Genomic DNA, 17,324 nt, shown 5'->3' with positions numbered 1-17,324 from the left:
TTTCACCTCAGTTCTGGGTTAAATTACCCTTTAATCATCTTACATGATATGAGATAAAATTCCTATAATATTAATTCTCCACAGTTACCAACTATAGCTGAATCCCATATCTAAATTGCCCAGCTTTGTAAATTAACCTATTAAATTGCCAATAAACAGGATAAGGCACAGAATTAAAAGAATTATCAGACTCAGAATAAAAGAATTAGCTTCGTTTTGAATTATTCAGCTCCCATTTCAAGTGGAAGACAAAAAGCAAGTTAAACTGAAACAAAACTACAAAGCTCCAAGCCAAGGGACAGCTACGCAGCCAAGTAGGCCACTGATAGCACCCAAAAATGTAATTAATATTCAAAAAATTATTTTCTCTGCGTGTAGGTTTGAGACCTTATTTCAGAAAATAAAAATTACTTCAGGGATCACATAAAAAGCCAAAAGCCGAACACAGACCAAAAATCCCTCACCAAACATGCATATATACATTTGCTATTCAGAAATGAAAACATAAATCCTCAAAGACAAAGTCTAAATTAGCAAAATGCCAAAATACTGACAAAAATTACCCCAGCAATAATAAGAGGAGAATTAAAGGAAATTATTGCAATGCATGCTTCTCAGAAAGTCTAATTTTAAGCAACTGAAGAGACAGTTCTTTCAGTAAAGAAAAAGGCTATGGCAAATCACACATGGATGATGCTAATGCATAACAACAGCATTTTGAGAAGGCATCCAGGACCTCATGTGGCTGATTTGTAAATCTCTGCTTAAAAGCAAACCACATTTTGGTCATATGCCAGTTAGATGGATCAAAGGAGATCAAAGTGAAGTTGCTGGCTTACAATACACCTGAGAGAAATTTATTTAAATATGGTTTTCTCCAAGACAAGTCACATGCTAATATATAAACTGGACAACCACGTAAAAACTTTAAGACCCATCCCACATGAAATAACAAAAAACCATGCCAATTTAGAACTCAGGAAATGAGGTCTTTCTCACTGGGCAGATTTGTGGTAACTACATTGCATAAAGAAATTATTGGTAGCATTACTCATCAGTAAATGTAAAGCTGGCAGCCTTTAGAAACAGCTTCAGGATGAACTCACACATGCCAATAAACAAGTATAAATGCAAGGGAAATGAGCAGATTCTGCGTCATAACCATTCTAACAAGCTGAAAAACAGGAATAAGGTCTCAGAGGACAAAATCTGTGCAAACAAATCTGCAAAGCTGAACAACAAACAAAAATTTCATCACCATGGTAACGCAGCATCACATCAGTAATTCACAAAACCTTATAAAAGAAAGCTCAGAATGTGTACAGGAATCTTCCCTCTGTACAATCCTGATTTATACAGGCTAAAAAGGATGTCTGCTTTCACTAAGATACTGAAATGTCAGACTTACAAACATCATTGTTCTCCATTGGAAATCCTACTTCAAGCAGCTAACTTTTCTTTATGAGTCATATTCTGAAACTCAACATCGATAATTCCTTCTTTCTATGGCAGTTTAATTGCTCTATAATCCAGTTCTGTATACAATATAACCTACATCTTAACTCGGATAAAAGAGAAGCTCCAAACCAATATTGCCAGAAGACGCCAATGCTAAGGACATACTATCATTTATGTGAACCCCACAGAACACTTACCACTGGAAGCTGCAAGGACATCCTTACAAAGCATGAGCCAGTGAGAAAGGTTTTCCACTGCCAGAGATGAAAGCATGTGTCCCAGAGTGTCATGGATATCTGAGCACAATTTCCGATCAGTCTCACGATCCAGCATTCCAAACAAGACGCCCTCCAGGCCCGTCTCTGTTATATTAACCCCCTGATGCCGGCAATGAGCGTCTCGCCGAGAGCCAGCCCCTGGTGCAAAAGGATTCACGTCTGCAAAATGAGAATGAGAGAGCTCTTCTAAAATCAGGAACTCAGTTTTAAAATTTGGAGCAACAGACTTCAATTGGACATTGTGTACCTGTGTGTGTATAGTTCAATCAAAGATCACCAAGATGTTATTGCTATTTTTCTGAACCAACGCTAGAAAGGTTCTAATACAGCAATTAATTTCATCTGCAATGCAAATAACACCTTCAAGTATTAGTTAAAAAAGTAAAAAAAAAACCCCTCTCTTCAAGGCACACAGCCCATGAATTTGTAAAAAAACCTAATAGTATTGTACTCTAAAGACTCTTCCCAGAGACAGACTTAACTGGTATCATTTGAATAAGCTCACAATTCTACATTTGTATGGAGACTGTGCTGATCAACACTGTTGAGCCTCCTATTCTGAAAATAAAATGATACATGTAAGAATTAGACCAGCCAGCAAAGTCCACAGGCACTGCAGATATGATGCTAACAGAATATACCACAACCTCAATCAAACAATACACCATTAAGTCAATTTTCAAAATAACAAGAGTTATAATACCAGAAAAACTGTAAAATGCTTCCACTGTACATATACTGTGCTCCCTATTTGACTGCCAGCCTTAATGAGAGAGAGAGGTTAAAGTCTGAATTTCACAAATAGTTAAATCATGAACAAAATTCCAGAGGCAAAAGCAGGGGTGTGGCCAGGAGTTATTGAAGTCAGAAGGGACAGCTGAGGGTTTTTTTCACTAAGGGTACAAGGGGGTTCTGGGCTTTTTCCCTTCTTTCTGAAGGCAAAGCACACATATGCACACATGTGCATTCAACTGTTACCAAAAGGCCATGTGAAAGAAATACGTACTGATGGCACTGCTCTCTTTGTCTCCAGCGTTTTTTGCTAAGCTCATGGCATATTCACACACTTCTGATGCTTCCCTCTGAGCAAGCTGTCGTAAACACGCAACTGCAGCCCGGCGCAGCAGCAAGTGAGAGCTGCACAAATGAACCTGAAAGTCAAAACCACTACAGGTGAGTGAACTGCTGCACCCCAGCATCAATAAATCAATGCTGCTAAGGACTAAAAACATTCTATTATTCAGTTATAAGCCCATGTGTGAGCTGCTGGGAATCAAGTTCTGAAGGTTCAGAAGTAAGCACTCTTCATAATATACTAATATCAAAATATAGCTGATATACACAGAGCTGACAGCTGGCACCTGGTAAAAGAGATAAAAGCTTAAGTATTGGAACTACTGTGCCAGTGTGATTTAGATTAATTACAGTTTCCAATTTGTTACACTCCAGTACTACTCTGCCTTATATTCTGCTATTGCTGTAAATCACTTTCTTTTAAACAAAAAAGCCATTATCAGGTGCACCACTCATGACAACTATAATAAGACTTGCATTAGTAACAGAATCTACAGCATTAAGTTATTAAAAGTGCCTCTCAATAAGACAGCATCAGATTTCTTTGCTAACCAACACTGGCTTCTAATTCCTTTGAATCACCTAAAGCACAAGCAAATATTTTCCTTACAGAAGAATTGTGTATGGTCTCTATTTTTCTGAGAGGAAGTAGCTCCACAGAAAAGTGAATGTTTTTCCACAGTGGAAGAGGTGAAGAGTGCCCTTTGAGAAACTCTAACTCTTTATTTACTTCAGGGTAATTTGGCTTTAATAAACCAAATATCCATTTGCTTTCTTGGTATCAGGTTATTATGGGGATGGAAAATGCTTCCCTAAATGGAAGGGTTCTACAGTTTATAAAGCATTTTAACAGTACATCTTTATTCCACATATGAATATACAAGAATTTAGTCCCAAAAAAACAGGCAGTCTTTAAAGAATTTCTAAATATCACAACTGAAGTTGCTTCAATGACCTAAAACACACAGTATTTGGGAGATTTATTAATGTAAACAGTATTCCATGATTCAAGTTACAAAACAAATAACTACAAGTTATGAAGCCAATGCAGGAAGAAGAAATTAAAATGAGAGTGTGGAACTGCATGGTTTAATTTTGATACCTGGCATTAATTCCATTCTGAAGAGTTGGCTAATGGTGCAGGTAAGGCAGACCTTGCCTACACAACTATGCATTTGCAGTATGAAGGAACGCCCAAGACAACTCAGCATAAATCCTAACAAACTAAGTATAACTTGAAAGTAAGGAATATGAGAAAGGAAAACAAAAATAGCTTTCATTTAGCAGAAGACAATAAACTAAGAGGGGAGAAACAGTAGAAAACCATGGGAAAAGATTTCAAAACAGCACTAATTATTCATGTATAAACTTCATTGTGTGTAACATCACCCATTGGGAATGGCTGTAGGAATTATCTCATGCTGTACATCATATTCATACAAAAGAGCTTATCTACTTCTGTGTGTGTTACACCCCTTTCATGCAAAATTTTGTGAAGGGACAAGTGACAGGTTCTGTAAATACACTGCACTCCCAGGAGTGCTTGGGGCAGGGTGGGGCTTGGGTGTGCACAGGGCTGAGAAGCACCTAATCATGAGAGGATGCCCTAGGGAAAATCTGGATGGCATACTAAGAAAAAGCTCCAGTGTTGACATAAGTAGGATTGCATTCCTTCAGGTAACACTGAGTCATCAGCACCGCAAAGACTGACATAAACAACTCTGCAAAACATCTAACAGACATAACAGAGAAGCTTTTCAAATTTCTCAGTATTGGACTACTGAGCCCTTTAAAAATAACTTTTATAATAGTAATTATTAAAAAACCCCATCAACCTACACCAAAACCACACCCACACCACCTTTCCTCTTACAGTCATATTTGGTATGTTTTGGGTTCAAGCCTTTGCCTTACATTCAGGCTTAAGCCAGGACTTGCTGACAAAATACTAACGAAAGACGATGGCAACATTACCAGCAGCAGCACAAGAATTTGTATGTCAGCCCCTAATATGCTGACAGTGGCAACATAAATCCAAAATCTTTCTCCAACTCACTCACTTCCCTCTTTGCAATTAGTTGGAGCAAACAGAGCATTTCAGCATCTTTTTTACTTAGTCATATTATTCATAAATGCTTGCTATCTTACACTATTGAGTGCGAAAGAAAATCAACCCCTGTGGCTTCAGCTTGGGCAGCATTCTGAAAATACGTAAAATGTCTTGGGGACTCCAGTGTTTTTGCAAATATAACTTGCTTATTACATATGGCTATCCTTGACATCTTGCTAATATTTCCCCTGTCCTCTGCTAAGCACATGCATAAAACTTGGAGGGCCAAAAGGGATGCATTTGATACTCACACAAAGACTGGGAACCAGACTGGACAGGTTGACATGCCGTGGTGCAAACATATGAAGCTGCTGAAGGCAGGATATGGCAGCTGCCTGAACAAGTGAGTCTGAATGGTCTTGTGTGATTGCACATCCCACCAAACAGGAAGAACGGATTGTTGAAATCGTAGCTCCGTTACCTAATAATGTAAGAGGATATCCTTAACACAGCAAAACTTTTCTATCACAACTGCAGACTTTAAACCTTTGAGAAGCAAAAATTATTAAAGCTTCAATATCACAAAAAATAATTCTCAGATTAACATGCAACTTTTCTGATTTGCCATGCAAATTAGAAACACTACAGCATGTTTCAGTATCTCTTTTTTAGCTCAGCTAAATAACATGCTGTAGAAATGAAATTCTGGATTGATAATCTCCAGTCAGAAATATTGTGAGACTATCTTCCCAGTTCGTGAAACCAGTTAATTATCTGAAGTTAGATTTTAAAAGTCTCTTTCACTCTATATATGTATAAGCAACATTTCATGCACTGAGCCATTTCCTAAAATATCAGGTAACTCTTAAGCTCATATCTATGTATGCAGACAAATTTAATTAGGTCCAATAGATGAGTAGCACTGCTCTACTAGAACGAACATTTTAAAAGAACAGTATTTGATTTGAAGAACAATCCCATCTGGCATTTTAAGAATTAACCCACATCAGGTTTATAAATGTATTTTGAATTACAGAAATATAACCTGCAGAAGACATTCTACTTAAGTTGTTATTTTAAAAGTTAATCATGTTCCAGACAGCCACGTTCAATTAAAACATCTAGAACTATGTCATAACTCAAATCTTAAGTCTAGGTATTTAGAATTAAAATTCCATTAGTGGCTCTCTGGCACTGCAGCAAAAACCATCCTATAAATATTCCTAAAAATCCCAGTTAGACAAAGTTACAAATCCATGGTTTTAACACCTGAGGCTCAGAATTTCAGACACGTTGTTTGGCATTACAAGATTTTAAGTCTCTACAATAAGGTATGGAGATCTAAGGATATCAAGAATGAACAGAAATGAGTTATAGTTCACAGTATCATCAATTGTGTCCAACTTAAGCTCTCGCCATCAGTTTAAAATAAAATAAACACGTGTTAAAAAAATGGAGGAAAAAGCTTGTCTCATGCCCCACAAAAACACATATAGCAAAATATGCAGCAAGGGTTTCATGGCTTACCTACCATGCAAATTTGCCATTAGCTGAAACACTATACATCACTGCAACTTCTTTATAAAAATCTCAAACTGCAGTCAAAAAAGCCCCAAGCAGTCATAAGGAAGACCAAAATGAGGTTGTTTGCAGGACTGTCACTGAAACAGCCAACAATGCCTCCCCACCTGCAACTAACCAAAACTTATATTTTTCCATTTAAGGTTATAATATCATCTTTATACAAGGTAGATTTTTTTTTTTACACTTTAAATTCCTACTAACCTTGCAGTTCAGGCCCAACAGTAGTTATTATAGCCCCAAGGCACCTGCCCAAGCACTGATGTACTTCTGTGTGCGATGGCGGGACAGTTAAGAGCAGGGTAAGAACGAGAGAGAGCGTTGGCTCCACGTACCCACGGTACATTGGTCCACTAGAATCCACTATCAAGGCAAGTGAATGGAGAGACCAGGTCTACCAAAAACACAAAGGAATGTTCTTCAGTAATGCACTCAGGAAGTTCAACAGTTTTTTATGCAGTTGGAGCCTAGCTTCTGTTCTTAAGCATGTCTAATTCACTACTCTTGACTCCAGAAGTGTTTCCAAACTTCCCAGACCTCAAGCAATCACCTGAGAGTTTAAATATATCTAACATATTCTTTGGTTATCAGCAGTTTTGGGTATAAAGGAAACAAGGGGACGAAGAATTTGAGAAGAAATATGCTTAAGCACTTCAAAGAAGAAAAATACAAGCACAAACAACACATCTACTTAAAACAAAAAGGAAAAAAGAAAACTGACTTGAGACAGGAGCGAGAACCATTCCACTACAAAATTAGAGGCAGAGTCTGAAATAGGCAGCTTACAAAGCCCTTAGCAGAGATGGTCTTTTATATTCCAGTAGGAACTGATTTTCATGACAAGCTGAAAGGTTCACATGCATTTTTCTAACTTTCTTATTAGTGGGTACAAGAGCAAAAAGCAGTGTTGTTAAGTCAGCATGAGGGAAAAAGTGGTGAAAGATAGACCTATTTCAGTTGAAGGTAAGTAAACAACAAAAGACCAGAGTAATTTATTGTAACTGTCAAAGCAAGAAGCAGGCAAGAGGACAGTCCTTTCAGATACTGATGTTTCATTGGAAATAAATTGCACTGACAGACCTGAAAGCATTAGCTATCTCTCCGTAACACCTTACTAAATGATCTTATTTCAGAATCTTCTCACATTAAACACATGACTAAGATAAAAGAGTATTACTATTACAAAGCTAGACTCTTAGGAATAAGCTGGAAAACCTGCCTTTAAAATTGCTACTTTTTAATCCTCTGATGCAATCCAAAAACCATTAACACTAGCAATCATCTAACTACCTCTACAGTCCTAATCCTGTGGTAGCACATTACAGCTTATCCTTTCATTCCTGTAAACTTCTACTATTCATACTTCCATACAGTTTCTGTGTAACCACACTGATCCAGTGAGGAATGAGGTTTAAAGGCTTAGTTTTTCACAGTGGCTGGGTGCTCTATTCTCAACAAAAAATAAGGTAGATATGCAAGTTCAGCCTGGACTTCCCCTTTATACTTTTTTTTTTCATAAAGCATTAACTTTTCCAATTTCTTTTTGAAATTACTGGTGCACAATGATATGCCTCAAGTTACCCACTCATACTTGAAGTTGGTTACATATGAAAATTGCACTTCGTTGTTCCTTAAACTAAGAAAATTCAAAAGAGACTTAAAATTGTATTTATAGATTTTTTTTAAAATTATCTCCAAAAAAACTTAGGCTTGTTTTCCCAATTGATAAACCTTGTTACTTCGATTTTTTTTTTATTGCCCTGAGGAAAAGAAATAAGAAGGTACTCAAGTACATGTTCTATAACAGTAAACTAAGGTGTAAGTATGATTTTTTTATAGTTACTGGGGACTTCAGCTTCTCAGGTGGTGGGTATAAAGTGCCACTACTCTCCAAAACCATTACTCTTTCAATAGCATGTTTAGTCCCCTTTCTACTACACCAGCAACTTTCAGCAGTCAAGTTGTCCTCTTGTGAGGCTTCACGTATCTTTGGTCCACAGTAGATAGAAACCCCTCCGTCTGAGACTTGGCTCCTACTGATTCCCCTACCCCCCCCTAACTGCAATTTAGCTTGCAACAGATTTCTGTGCTCATAATATAACCCTGCAGAAATGATGTCCTGTGTAATTATCACATACACAGGAATTACTTGACAAAGGAAACTACTGCTCATCACCTGAGTCTCTAGGAAGTGATCACATTTCAGTCATCAGCTAGCTATTAAAAGCTTCCTTTTAGGCAGCTAAGGCAATACTGACATATGCTGCTTTAAAGACAGTTTGGAATATGCCCACAGTACCTCACTCTGGCACAGCTGACAAGCAGACACACCTCCTTCTGAATTAACCTGACCACTTCCAAGTGACTCCCTAAATAGCTATGAAGCATTTTAATTACACTGTATCATTGGGATTCTGTACTCTGGGAGTCTGTAAGAAAATACTCACTTTCTTCACGCTCCCTGGCACATCTTACATGTGACAACGTCTACTAAAGAATATCTGAACAGGTCGTTTTCTAATCTTCACCCTGAACATTTTAAGTAATTTTGTGGTGATTGCTTTTTTTTTTTTTACCTGGACTTCAGGAGAGGTTCCATCTTGTGCCAAAGCCAAGAGAATACTGACACTAGTTTTCAAATGCTGTCCAGAACCTATTCCACCAACGTACCGATGGAGACAACCCAGAGCCAAGGAATGGCCTGTTCTTGACACAACGTCTCGAGCAGATTTTAACCTATCAATGTTTAAATATAAAGAAATCACTTCATTCAGTAAGTTTGTTACACAGAATCTTTGAAGTACCACAAGAGTGCAAAAGACTAATAAAATTTTGCAGGCCAAGGCCATCTTACAAAATCTTCGGAAGCCTAAACAACAGCAAAAACAATGTAGTTACTCTATATTGCTATTAATCCAGGTTACTTATAAAACAAGAGGAAAAAAAGGTATTTTAATAATAATTTTCTTTTTTTTCTAGTCAGAACTTGACCTTTTAGATGAAGAAGAGTTTTGAGGGATACAGAAAAAAAAAATCCAGATTTTACAAGTGTTTCATAGCAGACTAGTTTAAATAATCATTCCAAAACCACTGCAGTGAAAAGGAATCAAGAATAAAAAAAATGACAACACACACTGAGAAATGACAAACTGGCAAATTCAGTTTTTTATATAGCTGTTTTCTTCTACAGCTGATTTTTGTGGCTTTTCAAATAGAGCCTTTTTTTTAATAGAAAGCCTTTTATAATGAAACTAAAACAGAATGAGTAGCATTTTGAATGATCTGGTTGTAGGAAGTTGTATGCATTGACTTATGAGTATTTTCCACAATACTGCTTCTGAATGCATGTCGCATACATCACTTGGCAATTAGAAGCCTTTTCAGTGAGTGAGGAAGAGAGATAAAAGAAGGGATTTCCTAATAAGGACAAAGAAAGATTTTTTTCCCCCCTAGTTGACTGTATATGAGAGACATGCATGCTCTTGGCCATCAGTGAACAACAAAGTAAATGCACATCTCAAATATAAAAAAATTACTCGACTGTCAACAGAATGACAACCATTAACAACTTACAAGTTAATCTAGACAAGAAACTAAGGAAAGTCCCAGTAACAGAAATACAACAAAAAGACAGCAAGGATTATGTACTTTATTACAAGATGAAAGGGTGAGAAAAATTTAATTACTCAGAGGTAACAGAGCTGGACTAAAGCTATGTGCATGCACCTGGCCCAGCCAAAAACATGGGCTGCAGCCCTGAGGCAGTTGCATTCTGATTCAGAAATATGCTGATGCCTTAAATTTAAGCAAGAAATTGGGAAACATACTGTCTTGCTTCTTCTACCAGACATCTTTCTAAAGACCCAAGATAAACAGAATATGAAAAAAATATGGGCAAATAAATCAGTTAAATCAATGTGTAAAGAGGATGTTTCAGTGAAACAGAACCACTATTACATAATGCACATTACAGATATACTTCATGTAAGCTGTGCTTATCTATCTGAAACAGTTTAGTCACCTTCAGGTAACTCATCAAAAGCTGTTCACCAGTATCATTTCACATTCTGAGTGTTTAACAACTCAGCTTTTATTCCTCACATGAAATGAATCCAAAAGAGAAGAATCTTTTGAATGGTTTCTTAGATCATTGTAACCATAGGGATCAAGCATGAAAGAAGAGAATAATGAATACAGTATTTAGAAAAGGAATCTTCCCAACTACATTAAATTACAAACTACATTAAATTGTGATTTTATTTAATTTTCTGAATTAAAATCAACTTACTTATCAAAACTGTACTGAGCCATTCTAGCAATGAAAGAGGCTTCTCCAACCACTTGAGCCATTCTGCCAAGAGCTTCACCTGCTGCACATCTCAAAATAGGGTTAGGATTATCAAGGGCACCCATTACAAGTGTCAAAGCAGATTTGCGGACTTCTTCTGGTCCTAATGTGCTTTTATTCTCAGCTAAACCCTACATTAAAAAAAAAAAAAAAAAAAACAACAAGAAGAATCCAAACATCCCAATGCAGGGGAGAAGAAAATATATGTGACACCATCAAGTGAAAACTATGTGCTTTCGCTTTTGTTTCAATTTGTGTAGTTGATCCTAAAACACATTGGTTGAAAACATGTAAAACTCAAAATCACCAACATCCTGGGTCTCGTGATGTTTGCCAATACTCTACCTATTTCACATACAGGAAGACCAGTTGCACCTGTCTTTTTTATCAAATGCATTACCTACATGCACCCTAGTCCTACCAAATCTGATCTAGCTTTACACAGGAACACCTCAGGGGAAAAAAATAGAAGCTTTAAAAATCTAACAGCAAAAATCTAATAGGAAAACTACAGACCAGTTACATTTCTACAAGAATCACTTAAATTGAAGACATTATAGACACATGAAAGTACTTTTTTCTTTATAATCACATCCTTCCAAACATTTATACAGGCTCTTAGATGAACACTTTACAAAACAGCAACACTAAACAGCGCTTTTGCAGTTTCTTCTACTCTGGGAGAAATAATTAAACGCACAAAGTAAAAACACTGCATGTACTATAGAGCAAGAAGCCAAAGGCTCTACCTTAGATCATAATTTTCTGAAGTCCTCACTTCAGCTCAATTTTGACAATTTTTTGACCACTTGGCACGGCATGGGAGGGAGCTTCCAGAAATCTGCCTCGGAATCTACATTTCAGCTTGTAGCAATGTAGATCACTTTTTTAAGAACAATGCAAAGAACTGAGGTGCTGTTTTGCCAATCAACCAAAGACATGCAGCTCCAGTAACAGCTTAAACTGGGCAGCTATTATTTGTGACTAGCTGTCTTACTTTCTGACTTGATAGCATCAGGTTGCATTTCCAAGTCTATATAGTGAGCACACAGCAGTAGCTGCAGTCAGTGGGACTGGGCATAAGCACCTAGAATTCTGTGCAATAATGCAACCAAAATGTAAGCCCAATTTACATTGCATTGTAAGCACAGAGTATTGTATATTACAGAGTATTTTACAGAGTACTGTAAGCACAATACTCTGTGGTTTGAGGGGTTTTCCGAGTATATATGACAAAGTACTTAAATCCGTGAGTCCAGTGCAAATATAACCAAAGGACTCAAGATGAAAAGACAGTCTGAATACTACAGAATGCTGACGACTGTAGAATGCAGTCACTAGCCTCATCTGTTCTCTCTACTTATACACGAAGACAAGAGCTCAAGCTAGTATCCGGAAAAAAATTCAGTTCTGGAGTTTTCAAATTTTTGAATTCTTGAATAACTTTAGTAACATTCTTCTAACAACCCTTTGTACTCAATGCAAACTGATGAACTTGGGCTTTCTTTGCAAGTTTACAGGTCCTACCTTCAAGGCACTAAGAACAGCAGTAAAGATATTAAGCTGCACAGCTTGCTGGCGAACACCTTTAGCCTGTTTGACACATTCAGCAAAGTGATCCAACATCTGTAATCTAAAACAAAGGAAAGAACATAATTGAAGTGATAGCCTTTCAAAATGCAAACTAAAGCACAGCTGGTAAAAACCACACACTACAAAAGGACCTTTTAAGTTCAGTAGCAGGACTTATGCTTCAGGGGCTGCAGAAGGCATTCACTACAGGTAATAAAAGCAGAGTTACTCTGAACATCCCTTTGCTGCTTCTTCTAGTTCATCCACAAGTATTTACTGTTAATTTGAAGAAAACATCACCAACAGAAAGTGAATCTTCAGGTGCATTTGGCTGTATAACTAGAAAGCTATGAGGACCAGAGTGGAAAAATGCTGTCTTTCCACTACCATCTAAAATAGTGTTACCCTTCTTATTTGTTTTTCTGTTTCTATTGTTTTTCCCATTTAACATCCATTCCTGCCCCTACTCCTCCCCAGAAAACATTATTGGGAGGAGGAACATTCCCTAGAAGATACCAAAAACAGGAGTATAATGAATAATCTGCATTCTTAATTACTCAGCAGCTCCCAAGCTACATCTTTTCACAGTTAACAACAGGTATAGACCAAGGTGAATTACTGCAAGCTGGTCTCAAGTCTATCCTGCATTTACTACAAAATGAGGTTGACCACTACGAAAAAACTGCTCCCAAAAGATTTGCATTGAAAGCTGATTTTACTTTGAAATGCTTCTTGGAACTGTTTTCACTCTGTGCTCAGGGACAAATTGCCTAAATTGAATAAGAAAACTAGTCCTGCCAACTCATAACTCTGTAGAGGTAATGTGAAACACAAAGGAAAATACGTTGAATTCCATTTCCTCTTTTTCATTGTGCATACAATTCCTTGCTGACTATAAATCAAATGGTCTTACTTGTGGCAGCCAAATGAAATTCAGTGGAGGCCCCTGCTTTTTTCAACGTTGATTTGAAGTTAATTGCAAGGGGTAATTTTGCAGGAAATTTTGGTTGCAATAATATTACTACTGTTAAATGCAATATGAAAAAAGAAGAATCTAGTCTCCATCTCTGAACATTAATCTTCAAAAGAGATAAAACTAAGGAAATCACTTTATTTTTAAAGTGACTACACATATTCTGGAATCCTGAGACACAATGGACATCAATTTATTAAAGTCTAAATTTAAAGACAGTTGATACCTTAGTCAATTCTTATTTCAGGAAAACAACCAACCAAACAAACAAATAAACAAAAAAATCCCCAACATAACAGTACCCAGAGAAACAAGGCATTAGGTTCTGAAATTGAACACTGATGTAAACTGACCTATGCTTGTAAGAGACATGAGGAAAAACCACACCAAAGAGAGCCACAGATGCATCAATGACAGATACTCCTAAAGGAAGCGGACCGGGTACAGCTTCACCAGCAGGGATGCGCAAATAAATAGAAGAGGGATCGTGCTCCAGAGCACCGCTTCCAGACGCACTGTTTGGCTGAAGCTGCAAAATTCCACACAACGTGAATACCTCTGATATACCGTTGCACATAAAATTTGGAACTAGAGATAACCAAAACACATATGCAGTAGTTGAAACAACAGAATAGCTTACAAACACCTGAATACAAGTGCAGTGTCCTCATGCATACACATTAGCATTTAGAGGGTCAGCTGAATTCTGAAGAGCCACAACCATTAACAGCTAGATAAATACACAAACTATCAATTCTGGTATTAAGAGGTGAAAATTAAGAGAAAAGCAGATTAATTCTGGAACTAATAAAAGCTTCTGAACCATTGAATATGAAGTACCATTTCAAAAAGAAGGTTATTCAGTCGCTCTCTGAGCACAGAGTTACAGGACAGTGTATTAAATGTTCAGTTTTGGCTATAATTATGCCCTACACAAAAAGAATTAGAAATACTACTAAAATTACAAACTCTCCTATCATCAAGAAAATACTTCCTAACCATCATTCTTTCATGAAACATTATTAAACAATCATCTATTTTCTCTGAATAAAATTCTATATTTCCATCAATTATTTAATCATGAAAGAAAATTACAGTCTAGTAGGTCTGTATTCTTCATAGAAGGCCAGAAAACACATCAAGGTTTTGCTATATCATTAAAAACTAAAACTGTATCATTTAAAAATATCATTTAAATATATCATTTTAAAATAAAACTGATTAAGCACAACAGAATCAGAGAATGGTAGAAAATTAGGGGCTGGAATGGATCCTAAAGATCATCTAGTCCCAATACTCCCCTGCCATGAGCAGGGACATCTTCCACTAAAATAGGCTGCTCAAGGCCTTACCCAACCTGGCTTTGAACACTGACAGGGTTGGGGCATCCAAAACCTCCCATGGCAATCATTCCATGTGTCTCACCACTCTCACAGTGAAAAATTTCTTCCTAATATCTAACCTAAATTCCCCCTTTCAATTTGTGCCTGTTACTCCCTGTCCTATCACCACAATTCCTGATGAAGAGTCCCTGTCCAGCTTCCCTGTAGGCCCCTTTCCCTTCAGAAACTGGAAAGTTGCTGTGAGGTCTCTGTGCAACTTCTCTTCTCTAGGATGAACAGCCCCAACTCTCTCAGCCCATCTTCACAGGGGAGGTGCTCCAGTCCTCTTATCAGCTTTCTGGTCCTCACCTGGACTGTCCAACAGTTCCATGTCCTTCTTATGGTGGGGACACAAGACCAGAGGGGCAGAACCACCTCCTCTATCCTGCTGGCCACACTGCTTTTGATGCAGCCCAGGATTCCAGTGGCTTTCTGGACTACGAGCACACACTGCCAGTGACCCATGACAGACTACAGATCTCCACTTACCAAGAGCGCCACTGTTTTACAGGCAGGAAGTGAAAAAAAAAATGGGGGGCAAGAGGGAGTGAAAAAGCTCTGTGGACTGAAGAATGCACTGGAAGTCTACTATGTCCTCCACAACAAACAATGGAAGTTTCTAAAACTCTTTTTTGCTTTGACGTGCTGATCCTGGCTCAAAAACAGCTTCTCTTGGTATCAGTCTTGGCTTTTGGATCTGCTCCAACCAAACCTTCTGAGAAACCCTTCCATTACTAGATGGCTGTTGCAGAAGAGGAGTTTTCAGCCAACAACATTGTGTCAACACTTTCAAATGAAATGTAAGATTTCCTACTTCACCTATAAAACCAGTTAAATCTTGTTTTGCTATAACACCATTTGCAATATTGATATTTTGACAGCAGTTTCATTATAAAACATGTTAAGTGGAACCTATATTTCTCCTAGTTCAAAAAAATCTATGTGAGAACAACTTCTAGGCTAGGAAGATTGGCGGACGGGAAGAGACTGAGTTAGGGTTTTTTTTAAAGAAATGAGGCTCATTAAGCACAACCCTACAAGTAGCATTATGCAATTTATATCTCAGCTGTAGGTGGTTTTTAATCAAAACAGTACCCTGCAGATGGAAGCATTAACATCTAAAAGAGCTCTGAAATAAGACTAAAAACAAGGTATGGAGCTCCAATTTTAGAAGGCTTCCTCACACACACATCACACAGACAGGGCAGATAATTCATTCTTCTAGCGTTTTTGTTACCTGATCTTCAATTGACTTATGATCTGTTTCCTGCAGCCAAGAGCCAAGCAGAACACTATCATCATAATGACAAAGAGACCTTAGGAGTGATGTGGTTGTATTAGCAGAGTTGTCTGTCAAAGTAAATTCTGCTACCAGCTCTCGAAGAAGTGCATTGAATGATCCTAGAAAGACAGACATTAAAAAGAATCATTGCTGCTTCTTAGCCAAAACATTCCAGCTAGTGATCAGAAGTTATAAATGTACCATTACTTCAATTTTAGAGGTTGCTAACAGAGAAGTAAACCTGACAATACTAGAGTTGAGAGTAAGGCTTCAAATTGAACTGTAGGCTCTCAATTCCCCAATCATGAGAATATGATTTGGGAATTGAGAGCCTACAGTTCCATTTATCTAATGGATAAAATATCTAAATAATAGGTAAGACTGGAAACCACTGCAGGTCGTCTAGTCCCACTTTATGCTCAAGCAGGGTACACTAGAGCACATTACTCAGAATTGTGTCCTGTTCTAAACAACAGATCAGGCCATCCTTATAGAATGACAATCCAGATGTGGAAAAAAGACCTGTTCATCCACATGATCATGTAGCCATAATGAATTAACAAAAAAACCAAATAAATCCAAAAAGTTGATCTTGTCAGACTGTGTGACAGTAGCTGTCAGTCTGCTAATAGCAGATCTGTTTAATAGATCAAATCAGGTTTAAAAAGGAAAACAACCAAACCAACCAAATAAAAAAACCTGAATGTAACCAAAACTAAACCTCCATTGTCACATCTGTTTTTCAGTATACTAGGAAATAAAGTTCTCTGTCTTTTAAGTAATAATGACTTAAAAAGCTATTATTTGATCTCACACCACGATCTCCATACCTCTCAATCCTACAAAGGGGACCATAACTGCTATACTCCAAGTGTTACTCTAAGAATGCTTTGCAATACTCATACTCTCTAGTTATACTGTGAAGATGACATACAGAAGATGAGTAATATAGTACAAAATTTTTGGAGATTCCTAGAATTGTATTTTAACTCTTACAGCTGCTTCAAAGATATGCATCACAAGCACTAAGTAGAATTTTTACTTTAAAAAAAACTGTTAAAAATGTATGTACCTTCATATGTCTTTGGAGGCAATAAAGCCAATATATCATAAAGTCTTAAACGAACCATAGCTGCACTGGCTTTGAGATGAGCTCCATGGGCTTTAATTACTGATGGAATGCTATAGAATTAAAAATGAAAAAGAGAAACCAGAAATGTTGCAGTTACAGAAGAGAGTATTTTCAGATTTCTTTTCACAGGCTATAACTCTAGGCAAGGCAAGAAAACTGTTCAGAGAACTTCTCTGAACAACGTTATTTAATTA

The 17,324-nt window shown here is 37.3% G+C and overlaps 1 protein-coding gene across 1 annotated transcript in view; it reads right to left on the bottom strand.

Annotated features, from left to right (window-relative positions):
• HEATR5B (HEAT repeat containing 5B) overlaps positions 1 to 17,324 on the bottom strand; it is a 55,642-nt gene that overhangs the window by 24,262 nt on the left and 14,056 nt on the right. The window contains exons 14-23 of the mRNA XM_068185323.1: positions 17,071 to 17,180; positions 15,954 to 16,117; positions 13,688 to 13,863; positions 12,317 to 12,422; positions 10,730 to 10,920; positions 9,018 to 9,177; positions 6,646 to 6,835; positions 5,172 to 5,341; positions 2,743 to 2,887; positions 1,656 to 1,895 (exon numbers count right to left, since the gene is read on the bottom strand). Of these exons, the coding sequence (XP_068041424.1) occupies positions 1,656 to 1,895; positions 2,743 to 2,887; positions 5,172 to 5,341; positions 6,646 to 6,835; positions 9,018 to 9,177; positions 10,730 to 10,920; positions 12,317 to 12,422; positions 13,688 to 13,863; positions 15,954 to 16,117; positions 17,071 to 17,180 (1,652 nt within the window). The remainder of the gene's footprint in view (positions 1 to 1,655; positions 1,896 to 2,742; positions 2,888 to 5,171; positions 5,342 to 6,645; positions 6,836 to 9,017; positions 9,178 to 10,729; positions 10,921 to 12,316; positions 12,423 to 13,687; positions 13,864 to 15,953; positions 16,118 to 17,070; positions 17,181 to 17,324) is intronic.

Source organism: Anomalospiza imberbis, chromosome 3 (genome assembly GCF_031753505.1).
Source record: "Anomalospiza imberbis isolate Cuckoo-Finch-1a 21T00152 chromosome 3, ASM3175350v1, whole genome shotgun sequence".
NCBI lineage: Eukaryota > Metazoa > Chordata > Aves > Passeriformes > Viduidae > Anomalospiza > Anomalospiza imberbis.
This window is presented reverse-complemented; position numbering and strand designations above follow the sequence as displayed.